General features: G+C 46.1%; 1 protein-coding gene across 2 annotated transcripts in view; it reads right to left on the bottom strand.

Moving 5' to 3' along the window:
• The window catches only part of OGA (O-GlcNAcase), a 476,162-nt gene that overhangs the window by 199,870 nt on the left and 251,185 nt on the right, over positions 1-25,107 (bottom strand). For both annotated transcript variants that reach the window (XM_085606452.1, XM_085606453.1), the window contains one exon: positions 7,278-7,366. In XM_085606452.1, coding sequence (XP_085462578.1) covers positions 7,278-7,366 — 89 coding nt within the window. The remainder of the gene's footprint in view (positions 1-7,277; positions 7,367-25,107) is intronic.

The raw sequence follows: 25,107 nt of genomic DNA, 5'->3' as shown, positions 1-25,107 counted from the left end.
TTTGGATTGCACATCAACACAGTAATGCTTAGTGAAGGTGTGTGTAGTAGACCATGTGGCTGCTTTGCAAATGTCTTCTGAGGGGATGTTCCCTAAGAATGCCATAGAAGCCCCTATTTTACGCGTGGAGTGCGCCCTAGGGGGAACTGTAAGAGTACGTTTAGCTTTTTGGTAACATATTTGGATACATTTGACTATCTATCTGGCGATACCCGATTTTGAAATAGGGTTGCCTTTATGTGGTGGAGCGAAAGCAACAAACAGTTACTTGGTTTTCCGAAAGGGTTTGGTTCTGTCGATGTAATACAGCAAGGCTCTCTTAACATCTAAGTTATGAAGTGCCCTCTCAGCTACTGAGTCTGGATTAGGGAAGAAGACTGGCAGTTCGACTGACTGGTTTAGATGGAAAGGGGAAATGACTTTAGGGAGGAATTTTGGATTCGTCCTAAGAACCACTTTGTTCCGATGTAGTTGTAGGAAGGGTTCTTCGAGAGTCAAGGCTTGTATTTCACTTACTCTTCGCAGTGATGTGATTGCGATAAGGAAAGCCACTTTCCATGTTAGGAACTGCAGTTCGCATTTGTGCATTGGTTCAAATGGGGGACCCATGAGCCTTGTTAGAACAATATTAAGGTTCCACACCGGGGAAGGTGGTAACCTTGGAGGAATAATTCTTTTAAGACCCTCCATAAATGCTTTAATGGCTGGTACCTTAAAGAGGGACAGGTGCTGTCTATTTTGCAAATAGGCTGCTAATGCCGCTAGATGTAGACGTATAGAGAAATACGCTAAATTGCATCTTTGCAAGTGTAATAAATAGCAAATGATGTTTTGGATGGAAGCATCCAGTGGTTTTCTCCATGGTTCTGGGTTAAGAGATCCGGGGAGAGATGCAGTTTTTGATGTGGAACTAGCGATAGTTCCAGAAGTGTGGTGAACCAGGGTTGACGTGCCCAAGTGGGAGCCACTAGGATGAGTGTCAGCGACTGTTTCAGTTTGCGTACCACAAATGGAATGAGTGGGAGAAACGGAAAAGCATACGCAAATCTGCCTGACCAGTTCATCCATATTGCATTTCCCTTTGACCGTGGGTGTGGGAAACTGGCGGCGAAGGTTGGGCATTTTGCGTTTTCTTGTATGGCGAACAGGTCTATGTCTGGTTGTCCCCACTTTTGGAAGAATGGGAGTAGGATTTGGGGTGTAGTTCCCATTCGTGTATCTGCTGTGTGTGGCGACTTAAGGGGTCTGCCACCTGGTTCTGAACCCCTGGGAGGTGTTCTGCTAGCAGGTAGAGGTTTTGGGGAATTGCCCATCTCCAAATTTGTTGCGCCAGTTGGGACAGTTGTAGAGAATGTGTCCCTCCTTGTTTCTGTATGTAATACATTGTGGTCATGTTGTCTGTGCGGATGAGGACAGTCTTGTTTTGTAGATGCACCTGGAAGGATTTCAGTGCTAGGAACACCGCTAGAAGTTCTAGGTGATTGATGTGGAGCTGTTTTTGTTGAGTGGTCCACTTTCCCCGAGTGGTGTGTTGAAGGAGGTGGGCTCCCCACCCCGTGAGAGATGCGTCGGTGGTCAGCACAACTTGTGGAAGGGGCTCTAAGAACGGCGGCCCTTTGGACAGGTTGATGGTGTTCCACCACTTCAGCGAGCGAAGTGAGCGGCCGTCCACCAACACCAGATCGGTAAGTTGTCCGTGGGCCTGGTTCCACTGTTGTGCTAGACATTCCTGTAAGGGACGCATTTGAAGGCGTGCGTAGGGTACTATGGAGATGCAGGACGCCATCATGCCTAAGAGTTGCATGAACACTCTTGCGGGGAGAGAGTGTTGTGTTTGAAATTTCTTGATGAGACTTTGTATGTTGACTATCCTGGCTGTGCTGGGATAAGCTACGGCTTTGGATGTGTCTATGGTGGCTCCCAGGTATTGTTGTACTTGGGAGGGTTGTAGTTGAGATTTTGGATAGTTGATGGTAAATCCCAAGTTGTGTAGGGTTTGAATAGTGCGGTGAGTGTGGAGAACGCATTTGTCTAGAGTATTGGCTTTTATGAGCCAATCGTCCAGATAGGGGAAGACATGGATTTCTTGTCTCCTGAGATATGCTGCCACAACTGCCAAGCATTTGGTGAACACCCTCGGTGCAGTTGTTACTCCGAATGGGAGAACTGTAAACTGATAGTGTTGACCGTCTACCACGAATCGTAGATACTTCCTGTGAGCGGGATGCATAGGAATGTGAAAATATGCGTCCTTGAGGTCTAATGTGGCAAGGAAGTCTCCTTGTTGAAGTAATGGAAGGACCTGTTGGAGAGTGATCGTGTGGAAATGATCCGATTGTATGTACTGGTTTAGTAGTCGGAGGTCCAGTATGGGTCTTAATGTTTTGTCCTTTTTGGGAATGAGGAAGTATAGGGAATATACTCCTGTGCCCTGATGTTGTAGTGGAATAGGTTCTATTGCGCGTTTTTGAAACAAAGACTGTATTTCTTGTTTGAGGAGCGTGAGGTGGTGAGACGTCATGGGACGGTGCCTGGGTGGTATGTTTGGGGGTGGGTTTATGAGTTCGAGGCAGTAGCCAGATTGGATAATTTGTCTTGCCCACCTGTCTGTAGTGATGGTATTCCAGATAGGTAGGAACTGTTGAAGTCTTCCCCCCGACCGGAGTGGAATGGTCTGGGGGGAGTGGTGGCAAGTCACTGTTTGGTGGCTGTAGAGGTGCGGGTGTTGTTGTTGTTGCCCCGTCCTCGGCCTTTAGTATTGTTTCCCCGATAACCTCCTCTGAAATATCCTCTGTTAGGGGATGTTTGACCTGATGTTTTGAAGGTGGAAGAGTTGTCTGTTCCCACATTTTTGGAAGCTCCTCTATTTGAGTAGACTGCAATGCTCCCATAGATTTGGCAGTCTCATTATCTTTCTTCATTTTTTTCTAGGGCAGTGTCTACTGCAGGGCCGAATAGTTGCTCCTGATTAAAGGGTTGAGCAAGAATGGAGGTTTGTACTTCCGGCTTGAAGCCGGAGATGCGCAGCCATGCGTGGCGTCTAAGCAATACGCTTGTGTTGACTGCCCTAGAGGCGGTGTCCGCTGCGTCTAATGCACATTTAATGGAGGCATTGGATATTAGTTTGCCCTCTTGGATGAGGTCAGTGGCCTGTGTTTTGTATGGTTCAGGCAGGTGTTGCAAGAGATCCTCTAGTTGATCATAATGGGCTCTATCATAACGAGCCAATAGGGCTTGTGTATTTGCAATACGCCAGTGGTTAGCAGCTTGAGCGGCAACCCTTTTGCCGGAAGCCTCTAGGAGTTTAGACTCTTTGTCTGGGGGTGGCGTGTCTCCGATTGTTTGGGAGTTCGCCCGTTTTCTGGCATTTGATACGACTAGTGAGTCTAGGGGGAGTTGCGCCTTGATGTACGCAGGATCTTGTGGCGCCGGTCTATATTTTTTTTCTATTCTGGGGTTGAGAACCCTGGCCCTCACAGCGTCTTTAAAAACCTCATTGGCATCCTCTATCACTCCCTGAATCATGGGTAGAATGTGAACTGTTTTCTGGGACTGCTCAAAAGTGTAGAGTAGAAAATCCTCCTCAGGAGTGTCGGTGTGCATGGTGACACCATGAAACGATGCTGCTCTGTTTATAAGCTGACCGAACCCTAAATGGTCATCAGGAGGGGAGGGTTTTGAGGGGTATGGAGTGGGGTCAGGCATATCAGGCAGAGGGTAAGTCCAGTCATCTACCGGTGCTGTGTTCGGGAGTGTAAAGGGATCAGTAGGATCAGTTGGATAAGTAAAGAAATCTGGGTCTCCCCCTCCCCCTAAATCATCATCATCCTGTGGAGGTGGTGTGTGAGAAGGAGATGGTAGAGGTGAAGGCGGTGGGGGTGGAGGGGATAGAATAGGAGGTAATGTAGGAGAGGAAGGACGTATGGGTGAAGTGGCACAGTCCTTCTTTGGAGGTGCTGGAGGAGGTGTTGTGTCCAGATTCCTTTTCTTGTAGGGCACCGCTGTGACATGTCCAGTTTTGGGATTTATGTAAATCCGTTTTTGCTTTGGATCAGGCCGAAAAAGTTCCTCACTGTCCGAAGGCGGCTTTGGCGCCAACTTTTTTGTTTCTGATTTTGATTTTTGTTCTTTATGGACTTGTTTTGGCACCGAAGATGTTTTTGGTGCCGAAGAACTTTTCGGTTCCGGTGGATTTTTCGGTGCCGACGAGCCTCTGGGTGTCAGTGGAGACCTCGGCGCCGAAGAACGTTTCGGTGCCGGTGGAGATGTCGGCGCCGAGTGACGTTTCGGGGCCGATGGAGATTTCGGTCTCGGAGCCTGCTTCGGTGCCGAAGGCATTATAGGCACAATGACATGAGGTTTGCTCGAGCCCGAGCCACCTGCAGGCTTACTTTTCTTCGGAGCCGGGCCCGAGGGCGGGGCTTCAGAAGATGTTTTGGATCGCGACTGGGCCCAGCTGGCAGAGTCTTGACCAATGTCTTTTTGGGTGGTATTGGGGTAGGGGGGCTGGTACTCACAGGCTGCCCCGGATCAGAATAGTCGGCCTCGGACACGATCTGGAGATCTTCGGAGTCGTCGTCAGGGACACCTTGTGCAAAGATGTCCTCTGGTTCCGGAATCGGCTTGGCCATGATATGGCGTCGAGCTCTTCGGTCCCGGATGGTTTTCTTCTAACGGAATGCGGCGCAGGCTGGACAGCTGGATTCGTTGTGGTCTGGTGAAAGGCACAAATTACAGACCTCATGGTGATCGCTATGAGGGAACTTCGCTCCACATTGGGGGCATTTTTTAAACGGTGTCCTTTCCATCAGCCGCGTCCGGAGTCGGTCCGATATGTATTTCGACGTCGAGTTTTCAAATTGAGAGTTGTAGTGATTGCTAGAAGTTTTCTGCTGGAGCGGAAAAAAGTTCATCCGAACCCAATGGCGGAAAAAAACAATCTGAGGATGGAGTGGATGCCCATGCGCACTGTTGTCCAGGGGAGGAGTCACCAATCTCGTGAACAAAGACTTCTTCCGAAGACAACAACAACAACCTGCAATCATCCGAGCCCAACACCAGATGGCGATCTTATCCTTAGTGTGTGATCTGCAGCTCATATGCCTCGAACACATATCACCAGGCCTATAAGTAGGCAAGGAGGTATACAGGTGTGTGATACCTTATCATGAGGTTATGATGGAGTAAGGAGACTGTATCCCATTATCAGGTTATTCCCCCCACCCCTCTACCCACCAGGTCAGTTTTCTTGCACTCAGGGACATTACGGTGTTTAGACGGGCATCAGCAGCCATACATGTTAATCTTCACAGCTAATGTTCAACACCCTAGCCTGTATGAGTTGTGTATCCTGCCTGCTGTCCGATTTTATGAGTCTCATTAACAGCAGCATTGATAGGTGAGCCTATAAAATCTACAGCTCTGATTCCTACAACCAAATATCAAGACTTCGCAATTTTTTTATTTTCCCACCTTATACCATTCAAAGAGATGTTCAATCCTATTATAGGACTGAAAATCTACTTGAAAGAGGCAGGGTGAAAAACAAATGTAAAAGCGAAGAGCAGAAGCAATAAAAAACGATAGGCCATTTGAACAATTTCTGAGCTGCCTTAATCTCCAATAGGTTTTCAGGGATGTACTTGGGAAACTGTGCTGAAATAGAGTATTTTCTAAAGCTTTTAGTGGGGAGCATGAACACTGAATATTTATGGGGATAGTCAAACTTGCTCAGAATACCAAACAAAGTCTTGGAATGTTTGTGTGCCCATTCAGAACTTAGGCTATTAAGCAAATGTACGTAACAGTGCTATAAAATGCTTTTCTGGCCACTTGTTTTCAAGGTTTCCTACCAACGTCCTGGATTGAAGTCAGGTTTGTCTCTTAATTTAGTGCAAATAGATGATGGTATTTACAAAATGTTTAAAAGTAACCACCCCCTAGTGACAGAAGAGGAGACTGTCAGTTACCAAAAAACACACCCTACTGTCAGGAAAAAAAGTGGAGGAAAATAGTGGCCAAGGCAAAAAACATTCTGAAATTAGCTGAATATTTTCGTCTGCAATAAATCTAGAGTCACATTCAGCCCAAAACTGGTAGCACTGTGTTCAAGGCATACTTGTTGAAGGAAATGGAAACATTAACTGGTCTATTGACACTGCAAGGTCTGCTCAGACAAAGCATCCTCTGTGCAGGGTCAACAACTCTCTCCATGTAAGAAGCAATTCACAATTTCCAAGTTAATGTTGAGACAGAAAAATATACCTTCATAGGCACATGTGTTTAAAAAAACATGTGTGCCCAAAATTAGCATGTTACAATTTAAAAAGTGTAACAGGATCCCAAACACCATACGAGATAATTTACAGTTTAAGAGTTCAAAGAAAGTTTTGTTGATAAATGAACCGTGCTCTTTTCCTGGAGTTTGCACTCTACAGATCAATGGCATCTGTGGTGATCGTGTGGACAAACCAGGATATAAGGCTACTAAGTGCAGTATAGCTATCTTTCCAGCTGCAATAATAATTGAAGATCAAGCAATCTGTCAAGTGAATAAAGTACAAACTACGAATGCATGTATTCAAAATGTTTTTTTTGCAGCTAGAAAGTGTCCATTTACTCAGCAAAAGCCTGTGACATGGGGCAGGTGCCTGCACAATCAACTAAAAGACATTCATGCTGTGGATCCAAGTTCTAACCACCCTCCATCCACCATGATGCAACTCTCTGAAGCTCCCTGTGAAAGCTGTTAGCAGATATCTACCCTTCATTAAAGTTAAGGACATGCTAGTGTGAGGAAATGTTTTGGATTAGTTTTCTGTGGGACACTTAATCATTAAGTGGCCTTTATCTGCAATATGACCTATTTAAACAAAATTGTATGAGCTAAATTCATGGCCAGGACATGGCATCTGTGAGGATTCCTTCAATGCAAGATGTTTGAGGCAATATTAGATCAACTTTAAACTGCTCTTTGAGGGTTCCCAGGAGCCAGGAAATGCCCCTGCTGCCTAAAAATGGCCACAAAAGAGACACTTACAAAAGTCAGAGAAAAGGTGGCAAAATGGGAGTTTACAAATAAACACGGAGGAGTTCATTAGCAGATAAAGCGACTGTTAAAATGATCCAGCCTTAGTTAAGTACAAGCTTACGAAATCTGATTGAAAGCATTGAAGTAAAATAGTCATTTCACACCATAAAACTGTGTAGGCACATTAGGTTTACTCCTCATTCATGGAGTATAGAAGGTCTTAGAAAAGTCAGATAAAATTACTTACCGATCACCAATCAGATCAGGCTGGCTTTCAAAAGGCAAGTCTTCCATTGCATCATCATACATTTCTCTGCAGATTTTGTACACAGAGGCCTACAATAGGCACACATTATTGAGTTTAGTTAGTATGGTTTCCAGTTCACAATGTACGCAGCATTCTCACACTGGAGTACGTTCCACACAAACAGTGTACATAAGTCTATACTTTATAGTTAGTATTGAAGTTTTGTATGCAACCAAAACTAAAGAGACATAATGCAACTATGTTAAGCATGATCCAATAAAACAAAAAATATAAATTGATTTGAAACACTAATTGGCATAAAAATCATATAGTGAAGTGGCTCAAATAACGCCTTTACAGACTTGAGAGAATAAAAGCTTTATTGTTTGAGCAAAGATCAAAGCAAGGCAATTTACTTTTGTTTTACATTCAATAGGACACCTTAGAGTAACAACTGCAGATCAAACTTACATTCAGATGAGATGAACAAGTTACTTACCTTCAGTAATGCTTTCTTGTTGAAACTCTGCTGTTTCCTCACCTTCTGAATTCCCCAAAACATCATATTGGATCCGGAAACCTTTTCCTATAAATGGCGCACTATGTGGACACCAACCAAAGGTTGGGGAAAAACATGAAGCGATGCAACCATACCAGAGCCTACCAGGCTAGCCCATGGAAGGAAGGCCGGCGAAGCCATCGCCAGGAACCAAAGGGCAAGAGGTAGAAACTGAAAAATGTCCTAGAAGGACAGGCGAAAACAAGAAACAAGCCAAGTGCCCACCCACTAAAAAAAGTGCATTAATGACAGGTGGAATCCGCATTCTAAGTTTGAAAAACACAATGAAAATCTCCCAAGGAGGAGAACGACGCATATAAGCAAGACAACCCATGACGTATAGACGATTGCTCCAAGTCACAATATCGAACACCGTACAACGTCAAGATAAGAGCACCAGGGGACGCATAGAGCCCAAACGATCTCTAGGCCCACATAACATAAAGCAGAGCTATGTAATAGCATACAAGTACCCCACTTGGAGTATGGACACCCCAAACAATGGGGAACACCTCTTAGGGCAAACCAGTCAGAGGACTGAAACAACAACCTGTGGAACACTGCCACAGTAGCCTTATTGCCAGCTCAAAAGGCATAGAGCATCGAAAGGATGCTAAATGAAAGGGTAACCACCCCAGAACATGCATAAAGACGACCTGGGAAATATAGGCTTAAGGCGGAGGGCAAAAGCCGGCAAGGAGACACCGAACAGCCGATTCGGCATGGGCATCAAACAATAAAACCCCATCAAAGGGTAGATCAACAAGTCGCTCCCGGATATTCTCCGGAAAGACGCTATCCCGCAACCAAGCATGGCACTGCAAGGCAACCGAACCAGCCATAGCTCGGCCTAAGGAATCGGCAGTATCCAAGGCCGAGCGGATCGTGAATTCAGCAAAGTCACGGCCATCACGAAGAAGATGGAGGTCAACACGTGCGCCTTCAGAGGCGTCCGAAAAAAGAGACTCTACAGAGTCCCACAATGCAGAGGTCACCAGAGCTAAGACACACACTGTATTTAGTGAACGAAGGGCAGCACTAATGGAGGCATAGATGTTACGGCCCCATGACTCAAGCCATTTGGACTCCCTAGAGGAAGGAAGCATTAACTGAGACAAGGAAGGGAAGGCAGTTTGCAAAACAAACCCCTGCACGTCTGGGTGAATAAATAAGCAAACTGGATCACGTGGAGCAGTTCAATGGCTGTGCAAGACAGAACGAGCTACCGGATCACCAGAAGCCAGCCTAGCCCAGGTGCCCAAAAGGGCGTCATAAAGAGAAGCTTCAAAGGGCAGAAGCGGCTCCACATTCCCCTACCCACGGTGAAGGACACTAAGCAGAGGGTCCATAGGCAAGGGGACCGAAGGGGGCTGCATGTTTAGAACACAAGTGGCTAAGGAGACTACTCTAAGAAACGCCGCTCCGGCCTCGGTAGCCCTCCGAGGAGGGGACAACAACTCATCTGTAGGCGAGGGCTGTAAACTAAGTCTACCAATAGACTGAGGGTGAAACCAATGCCCAAAGGAAGGAAGCCCCATTGACGAATGGGGGTCCTGATGGGGCTCCTGAGAAGGGGGGGATCCTGCCAAGTCCACAAATTCTAAGGGGGGGGCACAGGCAAGGCTAGATCCGGGGTAGCCGAACGTGAAGCCAATGACTAACTCTCCCCAGAAGCTTCCGGAGAAGAGTCTACAACCCAAGGCCGATGCAGCGCCAAAAATGACTCCGGTCGGCGCCGACCCTGCCTCCTCTGGCGCCGACTCTGCTCCATCCGGCACCAAGTCGGCTTCATCCGGCGCTGAGTCCACATCCACCACGACGAGCCCTTCTTCCGAAGAAGGGGATGGCGTTGGAGCCGGGGAGGTAAGCCTCCAGCGCCGACTCAGCCTCAACCACAACAGGCTCCGACTCCGGAGTGCAGCAATACCCGTCAGAACCCGATGGCAAACAACAATCCAACAATGGAGTCGTTGCCCATGCGCACTATCACCGAAAGGAGGAGTCCCCTTACCTCGTGACTATGAAAGACTTCTTCGAAGATAAACAACTTGCAAACATCTGGACCCAACACTAGATGGCAGGAGTATGCAAAGCATGTGTATCTACAGCACATGCCTCGAACAATAAGTTACTTACCTTCTGTAACGTTCTTCCTGGTAGGGACTCTACATAGCTACTGATTCCCCCCCCACTTTGAATATTCTCCAGGTGTTAGACTGGATCTGTAAATTTTTCAGCAGTATTTCTGCGTGACAGTAAGTGGGGCCATGCAGATCAGCACTGACTCCAGAAATGACGTGCGGAGCTTATATAGGCACCACTCCTCCACGCTGATGTCGGATGTTTTTGAGAAGGTCCATGCCCCAGACACAGCCTCAAAAGCAAAGTGGTACAACCAGTGTGAAGATTGGAATCTTATAATTGGATTGAGTCAAACCACAGAACGGGGCGGATCAGTGAGGAATCGGCAGATAGATGGAAGTCTCTACCAGAAAGAGCTTTACTGAAGGTAAGTTACTTGTTCTTCTGACAGAGACTTCAAGAAGCAGATTCCTCATCTTCTGAATAGATACCAAAGCTATACCTATTTGGAGGTAGGTCCGTGGATGGATTCAAACCAGAAAGTAATGCAGGACAAAGCAGGCAAAATTTCCCTTTTAAAGAACCGGGCTTTCCAGATTATAGTGCTTCATGAACCTATGGACGCCCACATAGCTGCTTGGCAAATGTCCAGGACAGGGACTATGTGCCAAGCAGGGGTAGCAGTTTTGGCTCTGGTAGAATGAGCATGAAGTCCTTACGGAAGCTGCTTTTAAGCCAGTGCGTTGCAGATCCTGATGCAGAGGAGGATCCAGTAAGAGATTGTTCTCTTCTGTACAGCCTTGCCGTTTTTCGCTGCAGAGAACCCAACAAAGATGATTTCTTTGGTATGTTTTATGTAAAGGTTCAGCGCTCTTTTGGGGTTCAAACAATGGAGTCTATCCTCTTCCTTAAAGGGGTATGGTGGAGTACAGAATGTGAGCAATGATGTTCTCACTGACGTGGAACGGTGTCACAACTGTAGGCAGAAAAGATGCCCTTAACAGCATAACTAGCTTGTCAAGGAAGAAGGTGTTGTACGGCAAGTGGACACAGAGCGCGTGAATCTTGCTCATACAGCACGCTGATGTTATGGTGATAAGGAACAGTCTTTTTTTTTGGAAAAACCGTTTTTATTGCAGAACAATAGGATACATAATGATCCTGCACCGCAAATGCCAGTGCCGTTTCCTTACTTGGCCATGAGGCGTCCGTACACAGCTTGTGAGCCCACATCCCAGAGGCCAGGCAGCAGTAACATGTAGGTCATTATACTGAACCATATTTCAACCTGTACATTTGTTTATAGCATTATAGGATGTCTGCGTTCCGATAAGGACCAGTCTTGATGGTGAGAAGCCACTACGAGCAACTGTGAAGCAGCTGAAGGAAGTGCACTTCAGAAACGTAAGGATCAAGTTGAGGTTCCACTGTGGCGTGAAAAAAGGTGAAGGAGGACCAAAATATTGTAAACCTTTAAAAAAAAAAAAAAAAAACCCACATATGACTGAAACAAAGATGGCTGATCCTGCAACCTCAAAAAAGCTAAAGAAACCGAAAGGTAACCATTTGCTGTGCCCAGAGCAACACGTTGTCCCAACGACAGGCATATGCAGTTTTTGTCGTAGGACACCTGGCTGTAGGAAGGTGGAAGGTGTTCAGCTTTTGCTGTTGAATCACCAAGCATGAACCTGAAGATTGTGAAGGCCCAGTGCAGAACCCAGTCCTGATGCTGCAACAGCAGGTCCTCCCGGAAGAGCAGCCTGGTCAGAGAACAGATGCTCAAGCCAGGGACTTCTGGATACCATACTCTCCATGCCCAGTACAGGGCCACTAAGATGACATATGCCTGCTTGTTCCTGATCTTCTTGAGAACTTGCGGCAGTAGTGGTATCAGCGGAAAGGCATACAGTAGTCCCGAGTTCCAATCGATGTGAAATAATGTCTCCAAACAAGAGATGCCTTGGAAACTCCAACAGGCAAAAGTGTTGACACTGCGCGAGAACAGATCGAGCCAAGGTTCTCCCCATTTGTGGAAGAGACCTTGCGCTCCTCAGGGTGCAACTGGCACTCTGACTCAGTAAGCGTGGAGGGCTGAGTTTGTCCACCCTGGCATTCAACGCTCCTGCAAGGGAAATTCCTTAATGGTCCAGTAATTTCAAGAGGCTTCCTCACACAGGGTCAGTGATTGCACCCTATCCTGCTTGTTGCTGTACCACTTGGCAGTGGTATTGTCCGTGAGCACCTGCAACAGCCTCCTCTTGATGGATGGAAGGCAGGCTTTCGATGCCAAGCAGATGGCCCTCAGCTCCATAAGGGTGATATTGAGCCGGGACTCCACCTACGGCCAGAGCCCTTTCATCTCCAACTCTTTCAGATGGCGACCGCAACCAAGAAGGAATGCATGAGTCACCACTATCAGCTCTGGGTGGGGAAGAGAGATGTGTCTGCCGCTGATCCTATCAAGGCCCATTAATCACCAGTGTAAATCTTTTGCAGACTCCTTCAAAATCCCAGGTGGTCGGAAAGGTCACCCTGATACTGAGATCACAGAGACACCAGATCCTACTGCAGAGCAAGCAGGTGTCACCTGGCGTGCTTGAAGAGCAGCATACAATCAATCCCAGCAGCCTCAGAGTAGACCTCTCTCAAGTCTAGAAAGGAGGGTAAAAGAGCAGGATCGTCACCTGAATGTTCTGGACTATTACTGGGGGTAAGGGCACAGAACCGAGACATGTCCAGAATGGCTCTGAGGAAAGGGGGCACCCGAGGAGGAGACATGAGTGACTTGGGCATGTGGATGGTGAACCCCAAAAAAGGCAGTAGGTTTGCCGTAGTCTGGGGATGGTTGAGGATTGTCTGAGGCAAGCCCACCTTGACTAGCCGATTGGCAAGCTAGAGAAAGACTCGCCCTCCTGACCTTCAGCGTGCTGCTAAAACTGCCAACACTTTTGTAAACACCTAAAGGGCACTGGTGAGACCAAAGGGGAGCATAGCAAACTGAAAATGCTCCTGTGCAGAAAAGCAGTAGCGTCATTGGACCTGCAGGACTGGTATATGGAAATAGTCATCCTGCAGGTCCAACGCCAGAGGGTGAGAGCAGCCCGTACTCACAGGAGTTATAAAGGCCCCTCGCCTCCTGCAGGTCATCATACCAATTCTCCTTGTGATATATTGGCCAAACTCATCAAAAGCATCATATTCATTGTCCAAATCCATCAAGAACAGGGAATGCAGTACTTCAGTACTTGGCAGATCTAGTAACTGCCTCAGTCAAGGTCAGACCAGCGTTGACTCGGCATCAGAAAGGACAATTGGAGCCTGGTCTTCTGGCATCAATTAAGTCGGAGTTGTAGCAGCGGGAACCAGTGTGGGCTATGGCGCTGGAAGAAGAGTCAGGATCGTAGTCGGAGGCGGCCCCACAGTTGGCTCAAGAGGGTCCAGGCAGCGTTTAGGGCAATCTCGCCAGCAGTAAACCAAGTGGAGCACCCCTCGGCTTTGTGGGGACCGCAGGCACCCGAGAGGGAGTCGGCAAGGGTACATTTTTTTTTTAAAGTCTCGGAGCACATGCTCATGGAACTATTAGATCTGTTAAGGAGTGTCAGACGGCCTTGGAAACTGATTCTGGTGGAAAAGGTTGCAGGATTGGCTCCGAAGTTGAATGACTCTGGTGGGAGTGAGATGGAGACTTATGGGGTGAATGGGTGTTCAGACTCAGCAAGTTCATGTACCATACCCACTGATCCCAGTCTGAAAATATCTGGGTCAGGTGATCCTGGTCCTTCCTAAAGGGGAAACAGAAGAGGGAATGTGCCCTTTTATGTCCAATTCTGCACGCCTTCTGGTAGTTCCTGTATTTTATGAGTTAGCCTGGTTCAGCTAGCCTCTTCAACTCAAAATTAGCAGAACGGAGTTTGAGCTGGAAGTGCCCGACATGAGAAAAGAGGCTGAATTTCAAAGGGAAGGAGACCACATCTCTTTCCCACACCACTGACATTTATGGGAAGATACAGGAAAATACTAGTGGTCACTCGCAAGTCAGAAAAGAAAGCATATTTCACCCATGCTGGTCAGCCACCAGAGCTCAGCTACAGCAAGCATTTCTGAGTAAGAGTGGGCAATCTCCCAGGTATTGATTCCTGTACCCATTGCTTAAAACAAAACACAATCTCCATGCTGATCCTGTCTTATAAATAAAGAGGGTCATACACTCTTCATCAATATCCCACACATAGGAATTGAAGAGCCAGGTTGCAGATACTAGGGAGACATTTTATCAGGAGATGCCAGAGATCATCTTTACCCGAAAGGCAATGTGCAACAAGCATTGGTAAGGTCAATAGGCCTCACCTTAGGGAGGAACTTATTGGCTTTGCCAAAGCCTAATGTACAGCACGGGCAAAAGTAAGAAGGTGTGCCCATTTAAATAAAAAATTAAGAAGGATTGCAAAAGGCTGTCAAGGTTCAATGCCGGTCCGTCCATGCATTATCTCTACCAAGAGAAATACTGAAAGTGTTTTCATAGTTCGTTAATTGAAAGTAGGATTCTTCAAAGTCTGTTCTTATTCATAGAAGAACTCTTCATTTCCACAGTGCAATGTTGCCACCAATGCCAGTCTCAGCCACACAAGAGGACAGTAGTCAACGCTCAAAAAGAGATATGCATTTTGGGTGTCCATTTTGACCTCGGAGCCGCACTTTGGTGTTATAACCCTTTTGTTTGAGAAGGCCCCAGTGAACAAGCATGATTGTACAGTGCACAGGGGTGAAAACGAGAAACCTATTGAGACATAATAGCACTTTTCTGGGAGCTGGGGGGGCAAAATCTCCCCAGCTACATAGGGGACATTTAGCACCCGAAAATCAGCCAAATTAATTCCTTTTTATTATTGCCAGGATACAGCAGGAGCAAAATGAAGAACTGCAATAAATCAGGGTTTGAACTCCAGTGACTAGGTGTAGGAAAGTGTCTCTGTATATACTGTTCCCAAATAGGTACAGTGTGCACAGAGTCCACAGTCCCCAGAGGTTTGGCAGAGGCTAAAGTTAGCTATAACCTTACCCTTTAAAGTGGTAGCTTGGTCAAGCAGTAAGGCAGTATCAGAGGACAGTGTAAAGAATTTGTTGTACACACTCAGTCAGCAAATGGTCTCACACACTCAAGAACTGAACTCTAGGCCAATGGTTTTTGAATAAAAATATGTAGTTTTATTTTAGAACCAACAATACGTATCAAAATATACTTTCTCAGATTGAGAGGCTTTAGATAAATACTTCAATAGGCAATAGACTTTGGATGCAATAGATACAGTTGTTGCAATAGGCAACACAATTTCAAACAATTCTACATTGAGCTCAATGGGAATTTCTAGTAAAATGCAATAGATTACTTTTTGGATTACTTTTCTTACCACAAGACTGGATCCTAGATTCAGTCCTGGGACAGTTCCTGTAAACAGTTGAGTAAAAGAGTTTTGGGTACAGTAGTGATTTTTGAAGGAATATCATTGTATTTTAAAAGTTGACACTTAGAAACATTTGCAGCAAAAATCACCAATGTTATCCTATGGGAGGAAATTCACATAGCAGGTAAGTGGGGTTATAGTTACTTTTTCTAACTCAGTGTTGGATCATGGATCCAGCAGTGGGGCACCTCCTGTAAACAGTTGAAAGAATGTATTTTTGTTATACAGGCGATTTTTAAGGAATATCTGTAAGTTTGCAAAATCGACACTTAGAAACTTTTTCAGCAAAAGTCAGGCAATGTTATCCTATGGAAGGATATTCAAGTTACCGGTAAAGTATGTTCTCGTTACTTTTGTAATCCGGTGCTGGGCTCCTAGGTTCAGCACTGGGACATCTATCTAAAACAGTAATTATGTTTTCACAATTGGTGCGATTTTTAAAGACAAACAGTCAATGGTTTCCTATGGAAGAAAATTGGGTTAGCGGAAGTATGGTTGTAATTAATTTTCAGTGTCAGTGCTGGGCACCAAGATCCAGCACTGGGATCTCTCCTGATAGCAGGTGAGTATTTTCGTTACTCGGTTGATTTTAGGTGAATATTTTAAAGTTTAGAAACTCCACACTTAGAAGAATTTCCAAGTGAAACCAGTCAATGTTGCCCTATGGAAGAAAAGTGTTATCGGCTTTTGGGTAAGTACTTGACTGGCATAATTGAGGTTCTGAGCATAGACTCAGGGGTCTCCCAGGGTCGGGTCAGTACAGTTGTTACACCCACAGCGGCACTGGGGCAGCCGGGTGCAGAATGAGTAAGGCCCAATGTTATCCTATGGGAGGCAGGGCGCCCTTGGTTGGTGGCTGCTGGCTAGCAGGCCATGCGGCTGTGGGAGCTGGGCTCCTGGTCACTTGCTCAGGGAAAATGGGGAAGTAGGTAGGAGTAGAGATTGCACTGCCAGGGGCTCTCGGGCGGCTGGGTGCAGGGTGCTTTTGAGCCGTCAGGCGCTCAATGGATTTCAATGGAGAAGCTCAAGAACGAACAAAGGCTGCAAGCTCGGGACATAGATTCTTCAGGTGTGACCACCACTTCGAGAGGTAAGTTGGGTAGTTGGAGGATAGGTAGGCACCCAGGAGTGGGGCACAGGGGGCCGCAGGGCGCTGGGTGCCGGGGTGCCTTTTGGTGTCGGGAAATCTTACCCTCGGCTGGTCGCGGTTGGAGAGGTCCCTGGTTCTGAGGCTGCAGGCATAGTCAGGAGCGTCGAGGTGGTTCCTTGGGTGCTGGATTCGGGGTCACAGTCGTCGGTGGGACGTCCTCGGGGTCTTCGTCCACTCCAGCACAGGCCAGGCCAGGCTTTGCGGGTGCAGAGTGTGCAGGGTTCGCGGTTCCTGGCTGATGCCAGGGGTCAGTTACTTGCTTTGAGCAGTGCCACTGCTCGTGGGAGTCCCAGATGCTCAGAGTCACAAGGTAGCCAGGTCCTCCGGGGTTTATGAGGTTGCTGGCCATGGGAGATGCCGGGATTTAGCAGGAGCAGGTTCGAGGATCGACAGGCCGGTAAGGCTGGGGCCAAAGCAGTTGGTGTCTTCCTCTGGTTAGCAGCTGCACAGCAGGTCTTGTTTCTTGATCTTCTTTGCTGTTTCGGAATCTGGATCTAAGGAAAGAAGGTTCAGGGTGCCCCTAAACACTAAATTTAGGGGCGTTACAGGTAGGTAAAGGGCAGGGACCACTGGGTCCTTGCCCTGGGGTGGGTACACCCCCTATCCTGCCACTCTCCTGTGGGAGAGGGGCAGTGGCCTAGTCCTGATTGGGCAGGGCTCCCCATCTTCAAGATGGCGAGAGCCTGGAGATGTGTTTCACCTTGCCTCCCCCACCTGAGGGGTGGGGTTGGCAGAGGCTGGCACACCCCCTGTCCTTCCTTGGGGTTTCCAGCCAGTCTTCACGCCAGAGTGGGGGTTTAGAACCGGTAGGGGACAGTTGCTGAGTACAGCAAGTGGCCTGGAGAATCTCACAAAGGCGGCATGCCTTTGAAGCTTCCCCTGCCCATCCTGGGGGAGGAGACCTAGCACCTCGCCCAGGTGAGCAATGTTGCAGGCCCAGGAGTGCGGATGGCTTTCTACCCAGGGTCCAGCAACATGTCTGCTGTGAGGCGCCTAGGCAGCCCCTCAGACAAGACGTGGATTGTGGGTTAGGTTCAGGGGGCATCTCTAAGATGCCCTCTGTCATGCATTGTACATTAAACCCGCACTGATGCCAGTGCAGGATTTAATGTGCTGAGAAGTTTGATACCAAACTTCTCAGTCTTCAGTGGAGCCATCATGGTGCTGTGGAGTTTGTGTTGACGATCTCCCAGCACCATATACTCTTAAATGGCAGCACTGCACACAGTGCACAGGAATGGACCTGGGTACTGTAGGGGCACAGGGCTCATGCTCCTGTACCCACACCACTGGCATAGGGCACCCAGCTAGAGGGGTGGCTGATGTATGCCAGGGCAGTGTGTGTTGTGGACATGGAACACAGGGATGTGTGCCATGTCGACTGTTTTGTTCTATACCCAGACACTCTGCCTGCAAGGGCAATGTGTTTGTGTCAGGGTACAGGGCCTCTAAGGGTGGCACAATAAGTGCTGCAGCCCTTGGGGGCATTCCCTGGTCACATGGCCCTGGGTACCTAGTGTACCAGTTACTAGGGGCCGACATGTGGCCAGGGTTTGCCAATTTGAGTTTAGGTTGCAGCACAGTTTTTAGGGAAGTAACATAGGCCCTGGGCACCTGATTGGCAGGAGCCCAGGGCACGCTCGGTCAAAGTACAATCAGCAATTCAGCAAAAAGTGGGGGCATACCATGCAAGAAAGATGGCACTTTCTCACACTAGGTCGAAGGGAGTTGAAATGTTTTGTCCTTATTTCGTATCTTTTGTTTGTTCCTCGTAGGATCATCTCTATCAAACATGAAAACAACTATTAGGAGGTACCTTGCCCCTTCCCCCAACTGTTTTCTCGGTCAGCACTTTTATATGAGCCTATTTATACACCAGTAGAACAGCACCAAAAGCATTTAAGCAACAAATGTACATAGCAATGATTTTATGGTGCACAGCTAAAAACATAAGCAGTTGGCTGGACAGCAAACAGGATGGCGGTATACTGGGGTTAGTGTGTGGCAATGCAAGACATTACATACATTGCTTAATGATATACAGATTAATAGTCTCAAAAGAAGTGAATTTACATGGGAACATGCTTATGAGAGACAAGGCAGCAGGGTCAAACGGAGGTGTACAAACAAGAATTGTAAAAGGATTCGTCAAACTCTCATTATTTGTGACTGTTTATTTGTAGAGCAGTATAAGGTGGCAGAGAGGAGTTGGAGAGCCGGTCAGCGGGGTCAGAAGTCCAGTGTTGAGGTCCAAGCAAGTTTAAAGACTGGAACCTTGAGGTCACAAGGAGGTTTGGCTATCACTAGAAGAATATGGTTACCTCAGCAAAGACTGCAGGAGGGACAGTATGCAATAGGTTTGCGGTTAGGTAGTTAGAAGCAGGTCTAGTCATAGTTTTGAAAGTAGATTATAGAAGGTTTTATTTTCGGCAGATAACTCCCACAACCTGGTTACAATAAATGCAAAGCAAGGGTGTGTACGGGAAGGAAGTCCAGGGCCTGCGTGGCCAAATCAATTATCCTCTCCATTGGGGAAGAAAAAAGTTTGAGAAAACCTGCTTAAGACTAGAGTGGACGTCTAGGTTTAAGCAGTATGGAAGGGCAGTAAAGGCAGATTCTGCAGATGGCTAACAGTTGAATTCTGGCGGCAGCAGCTGTGATTGTTACATAGGATGCTAGGCTTATAGTGGAGTTAAATGTTATGCCTAGATTTTTAGTTGATGAGAATCAAATTTGCGTGTGAGATGTGGGTACAGTTTTAGCATGAGAATAGATAATTTGTGTCTTAGACGAATTCAGCTTTGGAGAGTAACACCATCAAGTGCTGAATGGTTAGGACATAGTAAAAACTTGATCTCGGTGGACAGGGAAAATGTTGTAAAGCAGAAGAATATTTGGGTATCAGTAGCATAGAGCTCATACAGAAGACTAAGGAGAAATTGACACTACTGAGAGATGTACTATAGACAGAAAAGTAGAAGGCAAAGGACTTAATCTTTAGGGCACCAAACGGAAATGTTCTAAAAGTATAAAAATGGATTGTTGATGGATTGGAGACATGAGGTTAGACAACTCCAATTTCAGTGCAGTACAGTGCTAACAAACATGTTTGTAGTGGGTTAATAGGTTTCGGCCTGTGGGAAATGAGGTCAAATATAGGTCAATCGGCTGAAGACAAGGTATTCAAAGACTTTAGAGAAGGGAAGTTGGGGCACAGGAAAATAATTGAAAAGGACGCAGGGGTCAACATCCTTATGAAATGATATTTCTGGTCTATACTAAACTGTGCTGCATATTTCTCACCGTAAAGAATAGCCTCCAGGAGCCAGACTGAATCCAGAAACCTTTTCACTCCAGCAATGGTCATCCCTCTCCACCAGGTGGTGCCACAAGACTAGTTGCGGCTCCCTCTGCAGAGAATGTTAGGACACCTGATTATATACAGGGGCGTCTGATGCACTGGGCTCAATTGTGAGTTTTTTCTGCATCCAACTGAGGCATGCTGGAAGGGACCAAGAGAGCTTATTCACCAAAACAATAGCAGCAGAAACCTCACTGCAAACCTTTGGATGTCACTAGAAAGAGGTCTATCTCAGAAGGGGAGGATGGAGTCTGTAAAAAATATAGTATCCACTAGAAATCTCATTAACAAAGGCAAGTAACTTGTTCTTCTGGTTGATACTTCTTCCCACAGATTTCTAGTCTTACGAGACCCAAAGCAATACCCCCAGGATTGGAATGTGCCAATTAACCAAGAAAGTTATCAAACACAGTCCTGGCGAAATATCAGTCACGGAGTACCTGAGCTATCAGACAGTAAAGTTTGGCAAGGATATGCAATGAAAACAATTTGTCTGCCATCCTGCAAATATTAAATACTGGGACACCCCTGTTAGGAACAGAAGAAGCTGCCATGGGCCTAATGGGGTGCAAATGAATGCCAGCCGAAGGGTTGCTCTTTGGGAAGAAATAACCAATCTTAATACAAAGGGTAATCCAACATGAAATGAACCATTAGTAGGGGTTTGCCTTTCTTCGCTCCACAGAAGCCCAGGAAAACAGATAATTAACCCAGCCCACCCCTTTGTAAAGTCAATGCAGTAACTCATTCTATGCCAGGGGCAAATCGTTTAACATCTTCTCTTGCAATAAAGCGGGGTTTGGCGAGGGTGAGAAGTGAGAAAGACAGAAGGGTTATGAATTGGACAATACGGAAGGAAGAACATTTGTGGTAGAAACACTGAGCAGGTATGAAGGATCAGCTTGAATGGGTAAAAACAGCTGGCTGATGGGGCCTGTAACTCGATGACCCTACTTTCCATAGTTTTAAGAGGGGGCAGTCAAACTGAAAATTGCCTTAAACAGGGATACTATGAGAAAGGTTTTAGCACTAAATTTAAATTCAACTGATGAACAGAAGGGGTGGGATGGAATCTGTATAACAGGCCTTTCAAGAATCGCACAACTACCAGAACAAACTACCAGAACAAAGAAAGGTAGGTTATCAGGCAGGCATATAAAGGTGGAAAGAGCAGACAAATACCTATTCGCTATAGCGATGTAAAGCTTTCATGAGCAATGAAAATCAATTTGCACCACTCAATCTCAAAGCATGAAGACTAAGCATCTGAGGATGGGGTAGAGGACATATTCATCCTCTATAAAAGCAGGTCTATTCTGTTTTGGGAGGGGGAAAAAGGGTTTGTTTGGAAATGGTTACTTATCTGTAGGAGTGGTTTTGAAGCTGTTGTACATAACTCCGCCATCTAGTGGTTGTATACATAATCGTCTGTCTTATTTTGGTGGTTATTGAGTTATTCAACATTTTTTGCAATGTCTCTTCTTTAATGATGTCTGACATACACCCTGTAATCCCCTCAGATTATTGCCCTTCGGCAACCCTCTTGCAGATTTGACATCCTCTTGCTCTGCAAGTTAACGCAACTCCCTCGGTGGCAAATTCCTGTTCTTTTCCAGGAAGGCGGCTAGACCACATGTGAATCAAGAAATTTCTTCAAGCTGCAAAACTACTTGTACATGTAAGCAACCATTTCGGTTTGCAGGGTGAATCTTTTCTGGATTCACATGATGTGTATTGATTCAGAAGCTGTATTCACCTACCCCAGGGAAGATGGGTTGAAAAGAGTTTATATTTGCAAACAGGTGTCTGAGCATTTTTGCCTCACTTCTGCCTTTAGCTTGTATGTCCACAGTAATGCTTAGTAAAGTTGTGACGGCTACCATGTGGTCGACATGTAGACGTTTATGGACATCATAGGGACAACAGTGAGCTTTGCTCCTATTTTTCCATTGTGGAGAGAGTATTTTGTTTTTCTTTCAGCATCACTCCTGCTGTCTTGTAACATTTTTGGACTGTTGGGACAGTCAATCTTGTACCAGTTCCATTAATGACTCGCAAACTATTGATAGTCAGGTCAAAGGGGATAAAAAATTGGCTTCCTTTCCGGATTGTCTTTGTTTCCTGCAGGTAATACAGGATTGCCCTTCTGACGTCTACTGTGTGGTTCAGTCAGATTTTGGCTGTTGGAAATAAAGTAGTAGTTGTATGGCTTGATTGACATGCAAATGCCAGATGACCTCATGCAAAAACTGTGGCTTAGTTATTTACAACCGGCTCTGAATTTGCAGGTAAAGTTCTAGTTTTGTGCATTCCTGAAGCTCACCTACTTGGCGTAAAAAAACTGATGTGGATCGGTCAGACATTTGGTTGCGACAATCCTTAAAAGGTTGAAAATCTGTTTTGGGAGTGGACATTTCCCTTACACATTGAATACATTTCAGGTAAATAGGCCTCAAAAAGACTAGCGGTACACAGTGGCGCTGAAAGAAAGGAATGGATTTCAGTGTATAGGAGTGGCACAAACTGGCTCTACATGCTATTTCAAGAGCGAAACAAGGTCATAGCGGTGCCACATGGCACCATGTCGGTGCACATTGACACTGCTCATAAGTTTCCACATCCACTCTGAAACCCCGTGAAGTATTCAAAAGACAAGGAATATGCGGTTAGAAATCTACAAAATACTTCTTTCGGACCTTCTTGATGCAGGTAACAGCAGACCTTTTCTCTTCTGTCTGTTTAGAACTTTTTCTAATATTTTCTGTTCACAAGTGCTGTAACCTCTCGAACCGGTCAGCTCAGGATAAGAGTTTGCTTGATGTTATCTGTGGAATCTATGGAGCAATTTTCTCTTACGTTCAAGGTGCACACATTTTTGTGCAATGTAAAGCTTTCCATCATCGGCGATGTTCTGATGCACTTAAAAGTATCTCATGATGTTTTCTCCAACCTGGCTACTTTATGATTGAGGTAAGAGGAGTTCTAACTACTGTGACTGCTCAAGGGACACCAGAGCTGTTGAGGACTGGTATCCTTTACTACAGCAAGGCTGATTTCTTTGACTCTTGAAGGAATTAAATTGTTACTTCCCTTGCTATCAAGAGGGATTTAAGACTTGGTATATCTCTTAAAGAAAGACAGACAGAAAAAAAAGAAAGACAGACAGAAAGACAGACAGACAGACAGACAGGAACACACACCTCATTGTAAACTCAGAGAAACACTCTTCACCATGGATTCACAAATGGATACTTTCACCCTGTACTAAAAAAATGGGCAATGCTCACTTTACACTGAAACAGGCACGCTACTCATCATACACTTACACAGACAACTGCTATCCAGCACCAAAACAGATACAGCCCTCCAGTTGCAGATGCAGAACACTCACCTTGCACTCACACAGGCATGCCACACTCATGCGACCACACAGTCACGTTCTCATCTCCGCACCCTGCACACACATTAACCAGTCTACTTAGTAACAATAAAAATGCATACTAGTTAGAAAGAGTCACTGGGATAATGCAGGGCACTCAAGTCACATAGCAGCATAAGGGCTGGCTAAGCCTCCCTTCAACAGATGATCTGTGCAAAACAAGGACAACAAACAGTGTAAAAGCAGAGGTCTCTGGAAGTGCTATGGGGCTAAAGCAATTCAAAGCTTGATGGCAAATTATACTGGCAGCACCATGGAAAAGATAGAACATGACATCTAATACTTTCATCCAACAGCAAAAACATAAAAAATGTTTTATCCAATTCTGTGTATAGAATGCCGACACAAACAATGAGACTATATAAACAAATTAATTAAAAAACGGTCAAATTTTGCTGTTTTTGTGCAAGTGAAGCATTTCATGCACCAGCTACCAGAATTGAATATGCTACTTACCAGTATGCATCTGTTCTTGGCATGTAGGGCTGCTGACATTCATATCTGTGCATAGATCGCCGCCTAGTGTTGGGTCCGGATGTTTGCACGTTGTTGTCCTGGAAGAGTCTTCGAAGTATCCTGGGATAGGTGACTCCTCCCCTGGACTACAGTGCGCATGGGCATCCCCTCCATCCTCAGATTGTTTTTCGCCATTGTGGCAGTGATGGAGTAGATACAGAAAGTGATGACCATGCTTACAGTAATTCTGAGAGCTGCAGCTGCTACAGGCGCCGGGGAGGAGGGAGGGCGATATGAATGTCAGCAGCCCTACATGCCAAGAACAGATGCATACTGGTAAGTAGCATATTCAGTTCGAGGCATGTGGGCTGCTGAATTCATATCTGTGCATAGAATATATAGCAGTGCCCTCTTATTAGCGGCGGCTACCAGTGCCAGCTGCAGCGGTCTGAAAAAGAGTTTTGAGAACAGCCTGACCTACAGCTGCCTGCTGTTTTGATTGCACATCTACACAATAGTGTTTGGTAAATGTATGTGTAGTGGACCAGGTGGCTGCTCTACATATATCATGCAAAGGAATGTTTCCTAGGAAAGCCATGGAGGCCCCTAACTTACGTGTTGAGTGGGCTCGTGGGGGAATCGTTAAAGTGCGCTTAGCCTTCTGATAGCAAATTTGAATACATTTAACGATCCATCTGGCTATACCTGCTTTGGAGATAGCGTTACCTTTGTGGTGTGGGGCAAAGGCAACGAAAAGTTGTTTTGTTTTCCTAAAGGGTTTGGTCCTGTCGATATAATACATGAGGGCCCTTTTTACATCTAGTGTATGGAGTGCCCGTTCTGCGACAGTCTGTGGGTTTTGAAAGAAAGCCGGCAGTTCAATAGTTTGATTCATGTGGAACTGCGATACCACCTTGGGCATGAATTTGGGGTTGGTACGTAGTACGACCCTGTTGGCGTGAACCTGTATAAATGGCTCTTGGATGGTTAGTGCCTGGAGTTCACTAACTCTTCGTAAAGAAGTTATGGTCACTAGGAAAGCTACTTTCCAGGTAAGGAATTGAATCTCGCGTGAGTGTAGAGGTTCAAAGGGTGGACCCATCAGGCGTGTGAGGACAAAGTTGAGGTTCCACATTGGGGCTGGTGGGTGGCTAGGTGGAATGACTCGTTTGAGTCCTTCCAAGAATGCTTTGATGGCAGGCACTCTGAATAGAGAGAGGTGCTGCCTGGTTTGTAGATAGGCTGATATTGCGGTCAAATGGACACGTATAGAGGTGTACGCCAGATTGCATCGGTATAGGTGTAATAGGTAACAAATAAT

The sequence above is a fragment of the Triturus cristatus genome, chromosome 1_2 (assembly GCF_964204655.1).
Source record: "Triturus cristatus chromosome 1_2, aTriCri1.1, whole genome shotgun sequence".
NCBI classification, from domain to species: domain Eukaryota; kingdom Metazoa; phylum Chordata; class Amphibia; order Caudata; family Salamandridae; genus Triturus; species Triturus cristatus.
The sequence above is the reverse complement of the archived record's forward strand: the minus strand, read 5'-3'. Positions and strand labels throughout refer to the sequence as shown.